General features: G+C 45.2%; 1 protein-coding gene across 3 annotated transcripts in view; it reads right to left on the reverse strand.

The window, feature by feature from the left end:
• Positions 1-16,943, reverse strand: part of LOC124272689 — a 45,090-nt gene that overhangs the window by 182 nt on the left and 27,965 nt on the right. For 2 of the 3 annotated variants that reach the window (XM_046707872.1, XM_046707873.1), the window contains 3 exons: positions 8,816-8,938; positions 1,241-1,385; positions 538-660 (listed from right to left, as the gene is read on the reverse strand). In XM_046707872.1, coding sequence (XP_046563828.1) covers positions 538-660; positions 1,241-1,351 — 234 coding nt within the window. In that variant the 5' untranslated portion in view covers positions 1,352-1,385; positions 8,816-8,938. The remainder of the gene's footprint in view (positions 1-537; positions 661-1,240; positions 1,386-8,815; positions 8,939-16,943) is intronic. The other variant, XM_046707874.1, reaches the window with a different exon arrangement.

The raw sequence follows: 16,943 nt of genomic DNA on the forward strand, positions 1-16,943 counted from the left end.
AGTGAAGTATATTTCTGGATGCTTGCACAACAAATTTCACACGGGGTGATGCTTGGACTAGGTAAACCTGTCTGATATGCGATCGCAATTCGCCATACAGAGTTGCGTCCCTTTAACACACCAGAAACCTATAATTGGGATACGAATCCCGGTTCGACCATGTTATTATTTTTTCTATGTCTGTCGGCGCAATACGAGTGTTCGTTAAGTCCAACCAAAGAGGTAAATGTCTGTGACCTGCATCACTTCGGAATTTCTTCCCCCATTAAGCAGACACGCCGTGGTGTAACTGGAATACACTGCTACATAGTAGTAATATATTGTATCTGCATGAGTGAGTGTAGTTTTACACCGCTTTTAGCAATATTCCAGCAATATCACGACGGGGACACCAGAAGTGGGCTTCACACATTGTGCCCATGTGGGGATTCGAACTCGGTATTCGGCGTGACGAGCTAACGCTTTAACCACTAGCCTACCCCACCGCCCCAGTATCAGCATGAGAGACTATCACATACAATAATGATGAACACCCACCGGTTTCGCCCCTGTCTGCCTGACAGACTTCTGTTTCTTCTCCTTCCCCGATAACACCACTTTATGCAGCTCGCTAAACTCTTTGTCGGCGCTGGCCGTTTTCGTCTTGTTGTGGAAATTCATCTGAAAACATGAAAATGACATTTGTATACTTTTGCTACTTGACTTACTAACTTAGCATGTGTGGTAATGGTAGGTAGCATAGCAACTGTGTGTTACTTCCATAAGCACCGTCATCCATGAAGGCCAACTTCCAATACAGGCCAGTGAGGCAACTTGAGGATCCAGTCTTAGAATAACCAAGTCACCATGAACTCTAACCATCACAAACCAGAACCATCTAGTAATGTTTAATCATCTAGCATATCAGCTGATGAAACAAACACAACAAGTTTCAAATGAACGTTCCTTTACGTCCTTGAATCGCATTTGGAAGAAGTACACACAAAGGGGGAAATTTGTGGATGCCATCTTCTGTAACAACTTCTCTTGTGATGAACTCGACGTATTCTTACTCCTTCGCCATATGAATGAAAGCTAGGAAGCAGAGGATATCCTCCGACACGTCGTCTCCATACAGATGTTGACATCCATAAATGTCCCCTTCACATTCCTATATAACAATGACCCAACAACTCCTACCCCGACTCTATCAGACCCTACCGTTTGTCCCTGCAACCTCTAGACTACTTCATCATCTCACCTTTTTCAAATTGGTCGAGATTGTTTTTGTCTTTGCTTTCTTGACACCGGCCATTTTGTGTGAAATTGACTCCTTCCGTACACCATGGCTGATCTTGTTCTTCTTCCCCATGTTGAATCAGGTACCCGACAGCAGCTCCCGGCCCCTGACAGACGGAGAGACAGTTGACACTATTATTCATACAGAAACATATCATACTTAGTTAAATGCGATTTATGTGCAAAATGTAAATGTTGCCCACATCTACACTGATGTTAGTGATATAGTTTTCATTAATTCCCATAGACAACATAATGTTTGCTAACTGACATGATCGCTGCATATGTTTCAGTGGCCTCCTATGAACTCATTGCTGTAAAGAATTGAAAAATACGTCACAAACGATGTCAGCTTACGTTGTTCAAGCAGAGACAACAGAGCTGATGTCTCCACAGGGGATCACGAAATACATTTGTTTACTGATTTGTAGAAAAAAGACCGGTAATGCAAACACATCGAAATACATACAATGAACCTTCCTGAATCGGCATAACGGATTTTCTTTAACTAATGAACATTGGTCAAAATTGCGAAATGAACTGTCTCTGAACACATACTGCCTTAATTTCTCGCATCTTGTAAAATATTCCTTAAGAATTGTACTCTCAAGTTCTTTAAGGGCTAGATCTGCCACGGACCACAAGCACAGAGATATCAACGTGATTCGGGTCTGAGTAAACCTACAAGTACGGGTATGGACCACAAGCACAGAGATATCAACGTGATTCGGGTCCGAGTAAACCTACAAGTACGGGTATGGACCACAAGCACACAGATATCAACGTAGGTATCAACGTAGGTTTACTCGGGTCTGAGTAAACCTACGACTACGGGTATGGTGCTGACATACGCAGTAACATAATTATGGAGAACTCGAGTTCCAACATAAGGCATACGAATATACCAAGTTTGCCAATGAAGTCTCCCGCCATAGACTGCAGACCCTTGAAGTGCCGGGTGAGATTTGCTCTTCAACAACCCCTGCTTGTCGTAAGAGGCGACAAACGGGATTGACTGATACACGTCGTCGTACACCAGTTGCGTCGATCGATGCTCATGATGTCTATCACTGAATTGTCTGGTCCAGACGCCATAATTTACAGACAGCCCTGACTTAGCTGGAACATTGCTGGGGGAGGCGTGAAACAACAAACAAACAATCCATAGACGCTACTAAACTTTCCTTTATGACGGACAGGAGTATGAACAAAATATTTATGAACATATTTCCCCATCTTAACAAGGAGACTAATATCTGGTTTTACACGTTTAGTGGGTTCACTGCGTAGAGCCGTGGTGTGTGGTCAACGACGCAGTTGGGGTCAAAGGAGATTTTAATGACAGAGCTACAACGGTATAGTGATTACGCCGTGGACAGGAGGCTGGCTAGACTAACGTTTAGTCCCTGAATACATATAATTGTGACAGTAGCAAATAAACCCATTTAAATTGAAAAGAAGCCCAAGTGAGACCAGAGATCTGAGGAAATCTAGACTTGCTTCATTTAGGGCTTTAGCATTGCAGGGAGGGCTAAGCATTGGGGAAAATAATATGGTTCAGGGACTGTGAGACAGACTAGAGGCTGGCGGATGCAGGCTGATGTGAGGATGTGTGGGTGGGGAAAGAGAGAATGGCAAAGGTAATAATTGCCTGTTGCTTCTGCAAACAGAACAAAACACCTACATGGAGAAATTGGAGTACACCTCTACAACATTAAAAACTCCATCAAAACAGTACTGATAAGTGATCGTTCACCCCCCACACATTAAACGTTATTAAAGGTTATAAGAAGTTTGCCGTTATGATAAATATGAGATTGATACAATGCAGGAACATCCCTACTGATGTGTCAAAAACGCAGTCATGTGAAACGTACTTGAAATTATGGATATTAATGTTTGGGTTTATGTATGTTTGTTTGATTTGTCCGTGCACCGTACAAAACAGGAACTTGCACCCAGGTCCCTTTCTGCTGACTAGCTCAAATAACGTAAGTAAAGAAGTAAAATAGAGTAATATGTTCCTGATCAGAAAATTATTACAAAAATGTCCTTTCTCGAAAACATGGCGAAACCAACGAATAAATTCTTATAAGTCGCCTTTGTAGAGAGGTGCCAATGAGATCGGGTGATAAGGCTTGGTGACTTGATTAATATAAGTCGCTGTATAACAAATGCGAAGACTGATGATGCAGTTAATCACTTGATTGACTGGTCCAGGCTCGCTTATTTACAGAATGCCTTTAAAAGCTGGGATTTTGAGAAGAGCGGCGTTTAGCAATAAAAATACCCCCGAAGCCCCAAAAGTAGAATATGTCGCGCCTGACGGGCAGTTGATTTTTACTAGTTCTTGATGTGTGCGCATGCGCGAGTGTCTGAGATGGAAACCAACGACTTTCGCAGTTTTGACACTAAAACAAACTTTGTTTTCCACATTACTTTATAAAACCCAAACGTCCGTCTGTAAATCCACATATTTCTGGATAGCCTTTGGCAAGTGTAGTTAAACAACCCGCATTACATGAACGAGAGGAAATGATAGGATAATGCCGGACACGCTCCAGGAGCACAAACCAAAGGTACACAAAAAATACTTTAAAAATCTCAGTCAGCCTTTCCTAGCCTCGCATGAAGAATATTTACGACAGTTTTCTGTTACGAACAGCTTAAAGCATTAAAAATAGGATCACAACAACAACAACAATGAATATATATATTGCAGCACACACACTCACATACGCAGGCACGCACGCACGCTCGCACCCATACATACACACAGATAAATGTATACAAAAATTAAATATCCAAATATAACAGTTCTGTATCACTTGACCCTTCTCCCCATTCCCCAAAGCTTCAGGACCTTTCCCCAAAGGAGTCATGGACCAGAAAATGGCTCAGGGAATAATGTGACAACGATGTTACCTACATAATATTACCCTTCAGCTGTCAGAGCTGGGACAAAACGTGTTCAGTGTGCCGGGAGAGGCCTGACAAGCAATGATGTGGTTTGGGTACACTCCCGACACACAGGGAATATACCTGTCCCTGTCACAAGGGACGGGGGGTCACTGAATCCAGGCGGGATGTCGCCATTGTTGGGGGTAAGGGCTAAAGACGTGGATTATTATCCCAGCAGGGTGATCTGTGATGAGGACCGTCAAACGGCGAGAGGGACAGGTGTCACGATATCATCACGAGTTCATCACTGCATGCATTGACCGACATTATTGAAGGGAATTCAAGCTGGCGTGATTAAGTTTGCTTTTAATAGCATTGCTTTGAACAGAATGCCAGTAATATCATGGCGTGTCGACTTCACGTGGGAGGAAGCCTGAAGTGACGACTTCACGTGGGAGGGAAGCCTGAAGTGACGACTTCGGGTGGGAGGGATGCCTGAAGTGACGACTTCACGTGGGAGGGATGCCTGAAGTGACGACTTCACGTGGGAGGGAAGCCTGAAGTGACGACTTCACGTGGTAGGGAAGCCTGAAGTGACGACTTCACGTGGGAGGGATGCCTGAAGTGACGACTTCATGTGGGAGGATGCCTTAAGTGACGACTTCACGTGGGAGGGAAGCCTTAAGGGACGACTTCACGAGGGAGGGAAGCCTGAAGTGTCGACTTCACGTGGGAGGGAAGCCTGAAGTGACGACTTCACGTGGGAGGGATGCCTGAAGTGACCACTTCACGTGGGAGGGAAGCCTGAAGTGACGACTTCACGTGGGAGGGAAGCCTGAAGTGACGACTTCACGTGGGTGGGAAGCCTGAAGTGACGACTTCACCTGGGAGGGATGCCTGAAGTGACGACGGTCTGAGATGTTTACCACTTTGGTGAAACCCACGATCTAGGGTATGGTGCAGAGAAACCTGAGAACATAATGGGGGCGAACTGGGATTCGAACCGACAATCATAGGTTTCTGGTGTACCCAAGGGATGCAACTCTGAGAATTACAGCTCCTCTGACGGCTGGGCCAATCATAGGTTTCTGGTGTACCCAAGGGACGCAACTCTGAGAATTACAGCTCCTCTGACGGCTGGGCCAATCATAGGTTTCTGGTGTACCCAAGGGACGCAACTCTGAGAATTACAGCTCCTCAAACGGCTGGGCCATCTATGCCCCTTTTGAGGCGAAGTGTAACGTGAATGTGTAACCGTTTCGAATAGCAGGAAATTTATATCAGCCAATCTCTGCCAGTAGAGACGCATGTAACATTGCGTGCGTGAGTATAGTTTTACGTCGCTTAGAGTAATATTCCTGCAATAGGCTTGGGATTCAATGAATTGGCTTCGCACATCCTGACACCTGCACCAGGAACCAATGAAGGCCAGAAGAAAGAGGGCCACTGTGATGAATACTATAATGTACTCAGAACCTCAAAAAGGATTCGTGCACCTCCGATATCTTATGGGGTCGGTGGGGTACCCCAGTTGTTAAAGCATTCGCTCGTCAACGCCGAACGTCCGGGTTCGATTCCCCGCATAGGTACAATGTGTGAAGCCTATTTCTGGTGTCTCCCGCCGTGATGTTGCTGGAACATTGGTAAAAGTGGCGTAAAACTAGACTCACTCACTCACTCTGTGGCGTGGTGGATGTGGTGACTCGATCAGCTGGCCGCATCATAAAACATCGTTAAATGATGTTACTTGTTGTTGCCCTGGAGAGTGCTCGACAGTTTGGGGATAAAACAGGTTCGACTAGGACTCAATATACAGTAACTACGCTTGTAACGAACACGCTTGTACCGAACTGACGGACACAACAAACTGTCTCTTTTGATACAGGCCACGAGCTACATGTCAGTCGTCTCTGCGTAGACGGATCTACGATTACCACCAACAAATATTTATGGTCACTTTGAGTTCGTTATAACCGAAGTTTACTGTAGTGTGTCTGAAATGGGTACCCGACCGCGTCATACCAAAAGACGTTAAAATATGGTACTTGTTGGTCCCTGCCTGGCGCTCGGCATTAATGGGTACAACAAGGACTGGTCGGCTCGGAGTCAGTATAATGTGTCTGAGTGGGGTATTCATGCTTCACTGTGGTATGGTATCTCAGTGGGCTAGCACTATAAAACCAGCTTCAGTCTGGGCTAGTACAAGCAGCCGCACATACACATACACACGCATGCACGTCGTCATATGAGCGAAATATTCTCAAGCACGACGTAAAACTCAATTTCACCTCACCTCACCTCACCTCACCTCACCTCACCTCACCTGAACTGGGTAACTGCAGCAATATACAGTTGTTTTTAATCACTATACAGATAATGACCTCATCTGATATCACTTTGGGAGGTGGGGTAGCCTAATGGTTAAAGCGTCCGCTCGTCAAGGTGAAGACCCGGGTTCGATTCCCCACGTGGGTACAATGTGTGAAGCCCATTTCTGGTGTCCCCCACTAACGGGATCGGGTGGTCTGGCTCGCTGGCTTGGTTGACACATGTCATCGGTTCCCAATAGCGCAGATCGATGCTCATGCTGTTGATCACTGGATTGTCTGGTCCAGACTCGATTATTTACAGACCGCCGCCATATAGCTGGAATATTGCTAAACTCACTCAGTCACTCTGGCGTCCCCCGTTGTGATATTGCTGAAATATTGCTAAAAGCGGCTTAAACCTAAACTCACTCACTGATAGCACTTTGCATACTTATTGTCACAACCAATTCCTCTCATGTCTTATTATCAACAAATTCTTACAACGAAACAACACATATGAACACCAATTTTGTGTGGGCGATTTCATAACAGTGCCATGACAATTGCCCATACAACCCGGGTCTCATGTTCTCAGTAATGGTGAAGCTATACTGTCCGTGTATACGAAGTGGGCGTGTGTGTAAAGCCTACGGCTAGCTTCCCCCGCAATAATATTGCTGAAAACTCGAAATAATTCGTAACGCTCAACCGTTTTGGGAATAAGTGCGTAGCAACATCTCCACAGGTACATGTTTCGCATTCCCCTCATTTTATTGTTAATGTCGTTACCTGTGAAGATTCAGGTTAGAATTGGTCTTCAGCAACCATGCTCTTCGTAAGAGTAGACCAGCGGTATCGGGTGGTCAGGCTCGCGGACTTGGATGGCACAAGTCCCAATTGCGCAGATCAATACTCATGCTGTTGATCACTGGGTTGTCTGGTCCAGATTCGATTATTTACAAACCCGCGCCATACAACATACATACAAAACGTTTTCATTAGAAAATACGCTCTCAGTACCAATACTACCCCAGTAAGAATTCAGTGTCATTCAATGCGTAGAGTCAAGTGCATGACGTATTTTGTACTTGTATGTCTTCAAAAGCAATCATGTCTAATGTGGAACACAGTTCAATGAGAAACACGAGACCCAGGTATCTGTAACCATATTCCACCTCCCACGTCTACACGGAAACAGAATACACTCACGCGGTTAACACTCACGTCAAAGAAAAACCCTACCATTACACGGGTGACTGAGTTAGTTTGCTTGGCTGCCGTTTAACATTGCACTTAATGTTCCAACAACATGACGGCGATGACTCAATCCGGTGATTGATATCATGAGCATCCAATCACGCCATCGGGGTACGATCGAGGTACCGATGTATATACTACTCAAAACGTATTGTCGCATGAGGGCAGTGGGTAGCCTAGTGTTTAAAGAGTTCACTAGTCACGCCGAAGACCCGGTTCGATTCACCACATGGTTACGATGTGTGAAGCCCATTTCTGGTGTCTCGATGGAATTTTGCTTACTCACTCACTCACTCGCATGACAGAGTAAGGGTAGTAATATGCCTTTTGTTGTTTACCGCAGCACTCGGTGATATTACAGCTATAAGACTGGTGCCTGCAAATGATCGAATCTGGGCTCCATTTCACAAAGCGATCGCAGCGCTAAGGTGACCGTAACTCCCACACTTTAACATAGACTTACGACTAGAACTGCGCAATATAACCGGTTTAGCGGTATTTACCGGTTCAGACATGAAAACGATACGTATTGCGATATGCTGATAGAAAACCGGTATTTTGACATGCATTCGGAAAACGTCGTAACACTCGGAAATCTTCATATATTTCCTTGTTTCATTTGTGCCAAAAATTATTCACATTTTTATTTTATCATGATAACAAATTGTTAATAAAGCTTAATCAAGCATAGTGATTTCGTTGTGTTTTTGCTCTATAAATCAAGCAGTAACTCGATTATGAGTAGTTTTTTGTTTAAAAAAAAATACTTAATGCAGTATATTGCAATGCATATCGCAATACATGCTTTCGCATCGCAATATATCGCAATATGAATATTCTCTGCAATACCCACCCCTACTTACGACAGTCGTAGCGCTACGATCGCTTTGTGAAACACGTACCTGGTCAATCCATTGATTGATATTACGACCAACGATCCAACATCCGGGTACGATGTCACGCAACCAACCAAGTCACGCAGCCGGACCACCCGATCCTTTTGTCTTATCTCAAGGCTACGGCCATTTCATATCGTAATGTCTGTCTGACCGTTGTAGTGAGTCGCTTACCACTGTTCAGTTGTGTCGGAAGAACTTGATTCCCATCCAGTTGAGGAAGATACAGAAGACGGCGACGATGATGGTGCTCGGTATCAGCAGGATGTAGTACACGACGTCCCCGTCCATACACGCCTGCAACAACACATAGCTTTTTCTGAACAAGAACGAGTGAGTGAGTGGGTGAATGGAATAGGTCTATCCTCGCTCTGACGTCTATAGGTTTTATCATGGTGTCTATCAGATGGGCAACGTCGTACACCACCTACAAGATAACAACATGAACTGTTGATCAGATGGACAACATCGTACACCACCCACATGAACTGTTTATCTGATGGTCAATATCTTTCACCACCCACATGATAACAACATGAACTGTTTATCAGATGGACAATATCGTACACCACCCAAATGATAACAACATGAACTGTTTATCAGATGGACAACATCGTACACCACCCACATGAACTGTTTATCTGATGGTCAATATCGTACACTACCCACTCGATAACATCATGGGTTTATCAGATGGTCAATATCGTACACTACCCATATGTTAACAACATGAACGGTTTATCAGAAGGGGCGGCGGGGTATCCTAATGGTTAAAGCGTTGGCTCGTCACGCCGAAGTCCCGGGTTCGAATCCCCACATGGGTACAATGTGTGAAGCCCATTTCTGGTGTCCCCCGCCGTGATGTTGCTGGAATATTGCTAAAAGCGGCGTAAAACCAAACTCAGTCAGTCAGTCAGTTTATCAGATGGTCAGTATCGTACACCCAAATCTCGATAACAACATGAACGGTTTATCAGATGGTCAGTATCGCACACCAAAATCTCGATAACAACATGAACGGTTTATCAGATGGTCAATATCGCACACTACTCACATTACAAAAATCCTAACTGACTACAGTGAGTGATTATCAAAGGAGTGAGTGAGTTTTGTTTTACGCCGCTTTAAGGAATATTCCAGCAATATCACGGCGGGGGACATCAGAAGAGGGCTGTGTGAATCGAACCCGAGTCTTCGGTGTGACGAGGGAACGCTTTAGCAACTTGGCTACCCTACATCCCAAACTGGCTACAAGATGAGCTACATCGGACACCGTCCTTACAACACAAATACAATCACCTGTAAAAACACTGTCACAAAATACAGTTTCTGCATGGTTTCTCTAAAACCAGACTTAAATACAACTCGGCAAACCCTGTCCCGAAACAAGAGCAGATTTGTGGCGGGTCCAGATCTTAATTTGTTTTCCCTCTAAGCCAGCAGATTAACACTTTGACGAGATGTTGTTAGAATAAACATTGAACGTGTCACCGACGTTACAATCAATAACACCTCAATTACCACGTGTAATCCATGTGCAGTTGTCTGCAAGCCAAAGCCAGGTAAAAAAGACAGAAGCTGCCTATCTATCTTTATAGCATCGTGTTCCACGCCAACACCAACAGCTCACTGTCTCAAAACAGAAGAAGGGTCATATTATCCCAACACAATAAACCACCCTTAAAACTAACAACAGACGTACAGCAGGTAAACAAAACCGATCCTCACTGCACCGGAAGATTAGCACCGATTATCTCCCCTGACACGGAGCGCACAACATCAGTCGGGAGACGCCATTGAGGATCATGTGACACTACCCAAGGTGTTCGTTCATCCCTAGGTGGGTGACTAGAGGTGGAGGAGCGGGATGTAGTTTCCGTTCTGCAGGCGAACATGTAGCCGTCCTGCTAGAACACACCAAAGCGACTCGCGTGACTTGAACAAATACATTTGAACTTTAAGGTCGAGCTTAGACCCTTACTGAGAGAGCTACACACGTGACTAAACATGGATGCCGGTGTGTTTGTGAAGGGTCAGCAAGTCGGGGTTATTTGGTTGTCCCGCCAGGTCCTCGTAAAGGCTGTACAGGTCCGTACAGCGACACCATGGTGTACGGTGAAAGGCACACCGTTTCTGGGATTCCAGGCTAAGTCGCAACAATTGGTCCTTAGCATTCCGTGTTGGTCGATTTATTGCATCGGGTGGTCAGGCCCGGCTATCTAATCCAAGTTGTGTCAAGGTAACCCGACGGTATGGATCGTTGTTCATAATATCGATCACTGGATTGACTGGTCCAGACTCGAAATGACTTGAATATTGCTGAGGCGGTGATACACATCAAACACATATCAACATATCACATATACAACGGGGTAGCCTAGTGGTCAAAGCTTTCGCTCGTGACGCCCAAACCCCGGGTTCGATTCCCCACATGGAAACAATTAGACTAATGCTTAGTCTCTGAATATATATATAATTTTGATAGTAACAAACAAGCCCATTTAAATTGAAAAGGAGCCCCAAGGAGACCAGAGCTTCAGAACCTGAATCTGAGGAAATCTAGCCTTGCTTTATTTAGGGCTTGAGCACTGCAGAGAGAGCTTGGCAGTGGGGAAAATAATGTGGTTCAGGGACTGTGAGACAGACTAGGAAACAATGTGTGAAGCCCATTTCTGGTATCCCCGTCGAGATATTGCTGGCATATTGCTAAAAGCGGTATAAAACCTCACTTACTCAAATAAACAAAATCCGATCCTTCACGAAGTACGTTTGAATACACAGCAAGGTGCTAAAAGAGATCGACATAACCTCGAATAGGTCCCTGTGACAAGCATAAACTTGTCTTTCGATAACACTGGACAACTGAAGTCAGATAAATAATCCCGTGAATCGAGGACCTGAGAACCTCTTGTATAGTTCAATTCATATCATGTACGCTTGAAAACCGCAACACAACAAAAGCAATTCTACAACTGTCAGTGGAGGCATTCTTCCTTGTATACAGAGTGGGACGCATTTGCAATTCCGTTTCAGATCGACCTACTACCAATATGTATTCAATGAATTTCGTTCAGGAAACGCGCTGTATGTTGGCCATTGATAGTTTGAAACTCACGAGGCCGACCGACTTACTACACTGTCTTCGTGTGTACAAACCCCACACCATTTTCTGTCTGAATGAAACACGGCGGGAAGCTGATAATGTTCCGCCATTAGTGCTGAACGTCGGCCAAAAAAAATGACATTACTCTTAATAGCCCTGGTGTGTTTTCAGATAATATATTTCAGATGAAATAAATGTGATACAAACGTATTAAGCATACGGTGCACACATTACACATATTCCCAAATGAATAGATATCTGTACCATGGTTATGTCCTGTCTGTACTTCGGGGCAAAAAAAATCCCCAGTGCCAACGAAAGTCTCCCCGACAGACGCTACCCATATTTGTCTCCTCAGGGTTTTCCGGGCCAGAATAGATACCCGGGGCTCCTGTTATTCTCAACATGGTACCCGTGAAGGTCCGGGTTAGAATGAACCTTCAGTAACCCATGCTTGTTGTAAGAGGCTACTAACGGGATCGGTCAGGCTCGCTGACTTGGTTGACACATGTCATCGGTTCCCAATTGCGCAGATCGATGCTCATGCTGTTGATCCCTGGATTGTCTGGTCCAGACTCGATTATTTACAGACCGCCGCCATATAGCTGGAATATTGCTGAGTGCGGCGTAAAACTAAACTCACTCACTCACTCTCAGCATGATTATTCCGGGCCTGCAAAGAAAGTTTAATCCGGATACATTCCACGGAGTCGCTCCGGAAACGACAAACAAGGACAGATGGGCGGACGGACAAACTGATCGTTACATTTTCCCGTATTTCAAATCGGGGAGTACTGAATCGTCTAAAGTCACTTCTTCGAGTGAAGATACACCTTATACACAGACTCACACAATGTTATTTGTATTCAGATGCATACACGTGCAAAGTAACAGTCGGTTAATGATCTCTATTGATAATCATTGAGATATACAGTAGATAATCATTGTGATACAGATATAAGATCACCGTAATTTTATACTTTAATAGCCTAACGATAGACTAAGTCGCATCACCAACACCGCTCCGTTGAACGAACGTTAAATTGTATAATTACCATTCCAGGTACACAGTTGATAAATCGACTCCGTGTTCCCCCAACACCAAGAAAGATGAACCGTTTTCTCTTACATGTTTTGTTCGTAACCAGAGGAAATATAGCTCACTCACAGTGCAGACAAACAGATCGTTTTGGTCAGGTCAAAGGTTATCCTAGCTGAAGGAGCTAGTGTGTTGTTTGTGAAGGCCTCCGTATGATGATAACATGGGACGCGGAACCTCCTTTCACGCTCCCAGATACCTGACAGTGTCAGGGCAGGGGGAGATAACCCATATGGGGTTTGGAATGCAGGGTCTGTGACCCCTTTGTTCTTTTGAAACGAGAAGGAACACTGCAATATCTAAGCTGGTTATTTATCATGCACACTGGTTCGAACCTTGACATCATGCGTGACAAGCGAACACGATAACCACTGGACTAACTGCTGGTCTTCACTGTGAGAAAGGCCACACTCTACTATGACTAAGATTTCAGCAGCATCTAACAATATCCTAAACGGTCTCTGACAACACAATTTGATGTGAGGAATTGTGTCCCTTGTGTTTGCAGGATCCACTGATCTTGAGCTTACAGGTTTGCCTGCTTTAAGCAAATAAACACTTAACTTGCTCATCTCAAATGAATCTAAAAGTAATATTCAAATTTACAAGTTCCAAGCCATGATGCACTGGTAATATCGAAGTTAGTGAGAGACATCCCGCAAGTAAAATGTGTTGCATGTAAAAAACACCCCAATATAAATAAACCCCACTAAAAAGTCTTGAAACACACTAATCGATCAATGCAACGATAACAAACGGAAGCCAAGAGTGGTTGGTTTTGCTTTATCGCCGCTTTGAGGTTTCTATAAAATTCCCGTTCTTTTCGCGGTGTGTCTGTTTAACGTAGGAGGAAACCCCGAAGTGGCACAGGTTTCGTATGTTTACCACTTTGGTTAAACACACAAACACGAACATGGTGCTGACAATATATCCCGGGTGGTCCGGCATTCGAACCCACGATCTAAGATTCCTGGTTGGCTCAAGGGACGCAACTCTGTACAGCGATTTGTTGCGCCTTGTACCCCCTAAAGCCAGGAACTGTAAACATCAGCAGATCGGTACCGACCGAAATGTTGATGACGCATTCTTGAAATTGTGATCATGACTTTAAACATAAAAGATTCTTAACAAGAGTAAATCAAACTAAAAATCCTGAAATATCTTATATATCACGTACACCAAAATCACAAGAATACGCCGCGCAATCAGGCAGAAGTCGGACATTTTGCATGGGCGATGGTGTCGTTCGAGTTACAGCGCATATCCGCATATTACATTGCCAGAAATAGACGGTTCATCTTGTCATGTATAATGACAAACATCGCACGTGGAGAAAGCATTCCTGGTCTTTCATTCGTGTGGAGACTTGGCCATATATGGTATTGGAAGCCCCGTCGTAAATGACGCGCTGATTGACATGGTGTCCTATCGCAATATTCTTTCAGCATCTGTTTCATCTTTCGCAAGAAGAATTTTTGAACACGCGGTGTGGGTTTTTTTAATTTAAGATGTGGATCTGGATTTGAAGTGGGTGATCGATGGCCCTCCCGTTTGAACATTGCGCCGGGTTTGCCTGGTCCAGAATCCACCATTCACCGGCCTCCATGGTATCGCTGGAATACTGTTTGCTGAGGCGTTTAACAAAATGGACACACTCTCAAAGAGCTTGGAGATTGTGCCACACATGATCTGCAGTGGACAGTGTGTGGACAGTCAGGTTTGTTTTCAAAAATATTCCAACAATATCACAGATGGGGACACCAGAAATTGGCGCCACACATTGCACCCATGTAGGGAATCGAACCCGGGTCTTTGGCGTGACGGGTAAACGCTTTAACCACTAGGCTACCCCACCGCCCCTAACACTGTGGGCAGGCGAAATCATGCATAGACTTCCACCTCTCGGAGTATGAACTGTAGAGAGATGCATAGGGGTGGTGGTGGTGGGGGGTGGGTTTGGTGGTGTGTGTGTGTGTGTGTGTGTGTGTGTGGGGTGTTTGGGGTGTGGGTGGGGTGTGTGTGTGTTTAGTTTCACGCCACACTCAGCAATATTCCAGCTATATAGTCTGAATATAATCGAGTCTGGACCAGACAATCCTGTGATCAACAGCATGAGCATCGATCTGCGCAAATGGGAACCGATGACTTGTGTCAACCAATTTAGAGAGCCTGACCACCCGATCCCGTTAGTCGCCCCTTACGACACATAGTCGCCTTTTTGTGGCAAGCAGGCCTGCTGAAGACCTATTCTACCCCGGATCTTCACGGGTCGGACATCGAAAGAGTTCAACCAAGCTCAAAAAATGGGAAAACTGAGAATGTGATCGGGGGATAACAACAAGTAACAGCCCGTAGATCACCTCGCCAAAACTAAGACTCTAAAATACCAAAGCGTTCGTTCATCTGAGGTGGAATGGGGTAGCCCAACCGTTAAAGCGTTCGCTCGCCACACCAAAACCAGTGGTTCGCTTCCCTGTTTGGATGAAGTCAGTGAATAAATTTTTTGACGTCCTCGCCATGATTTTGTTGGGATGTTGACAAAAACAGCGTAAAAAACGTATATTCACACTCATTCATTTCTAGCATCGTCGGCACATCCGACTTCATACGCGTCCCCCATATTTAATGTCTAGAAGCTTCCGGGGCACTATTATCCCCCATTATACGAACCTATCATACTGACTGCACTCCCTGAATACCCACCAACCTGGATTACAAGCATGTAACCGAATGATAATTATTATGTCTATCCTGGCATAAAAGCCCCAAAGCATCACAATGATCAAGGACCGCCTCCATGGTGTAGTGGTTAGAGCGTCCGCCCGGAGAGCGGAAGGTCGCGGGTTCGATCCCCGACCGCGTCATACCAAAAGACGTTAAAATATGGTACTTGTTGGTCCCTGCCTGGCGCTAGGCATTAATGGGTTCAACAAGGACTGGTCGGCTCGGAGTCAGTATAATGTGTCTGAATGGGGTATTCATGCTTCACTGCGGCATGGTACCTCAGTGAGCTAGCCCTATAAAACCAGCTTAATTCTGGGCTAGTACAAGCAGCCGCACATACACATACACACGCATGCAGGTCGTCATATGAGCGAAATATTCTCCAGCGCGACGTTAAACTCAATTTCACCTCACCTCACCTCACAATGATCAAGGTCTTCCTCATGTCTACTGCGTCACGTTTTAGCAGATTAAACATCAACAATATTCTGGTTTTATTAACGGGCCTTGGTACATCGTATCCTGATTCCAGTATTCCTACCCCACCCCCCGTTGTGAGACAGGGTCGCGTCTCTGCCCCGTGCCCCATACCGATGAACGCGCTACCCAGGGTGATTTACATTTAAGAGAGCTGAAAGCTACGACAGTTGGACAAGAACACTATCGTCCACTGTTGTACAAACGTCCCGCCAGACAGACACGGGGGATCCTCACTGGCGGTGTCACGCTCCATGGACGGCGGACAAGGCTCCATTTTGAACTCAATCTATGGGAACAACACAACAAATCCACATACGGCTGGATGGTATTCAGTTATTATATGCTGCATGAAAAGAAATAAGAGTGGGTCTTAAACATCAACTGTGAAACATCCCCCGTGGCGGGAGGGCACACCTCAATGCACTGCGATGTCAGCATTGAGAGTGTCACGTGACCCGCCGTTCACAAACTTGCACAATGGCGAGGAATTATCGGTTGCGTTTTGGGCTGTGTGCCAAACGACATGCACCGGCGTGCGATAAGGCAACACTGGTTTGTGATTTTCGGCTCACTCTAGATGAAGTATTTTGATGTTTTTAACAGTGTTGTGGATGCAAACATATAAATAGTATCTGTGCCGACCCTCCGCAAAGTGAAGTATATCAGCGTAGAATGAACAAGTGACGTCAAGCGCCCCACGTGGAAGTATTTCATATTCTCAGCAATGGCGAAACGTAAGCGTATTTATCAGGCTATGTAGCGACCCAGGGTGTCAGGACACGCCACCAACCAGCGATACCAGTCACACAGTGTCACATCGCATGACCCGAAGACGTGACCAACCGACAGCCCACACAGGCACTGTAACCAGGGGCGGTGGGGTAGCCTTGTGGTTA

Source organism: Haliotis rubra, unplaced genomic scaffold (genome assembly GCF_003918875.1).
Source record: "Haliotis rubra isolate DU_JTF1 unplaced genomic scaffold, ASM391887v1 Scf1719, whole genome shotgun sequence".
Taxonomy (NCBI): Eukaryota; Metazoa; Mollusca; class Gastropoda; order Lepetellida; family Haliotidae; genus Haliotis; species Haliotis rubra.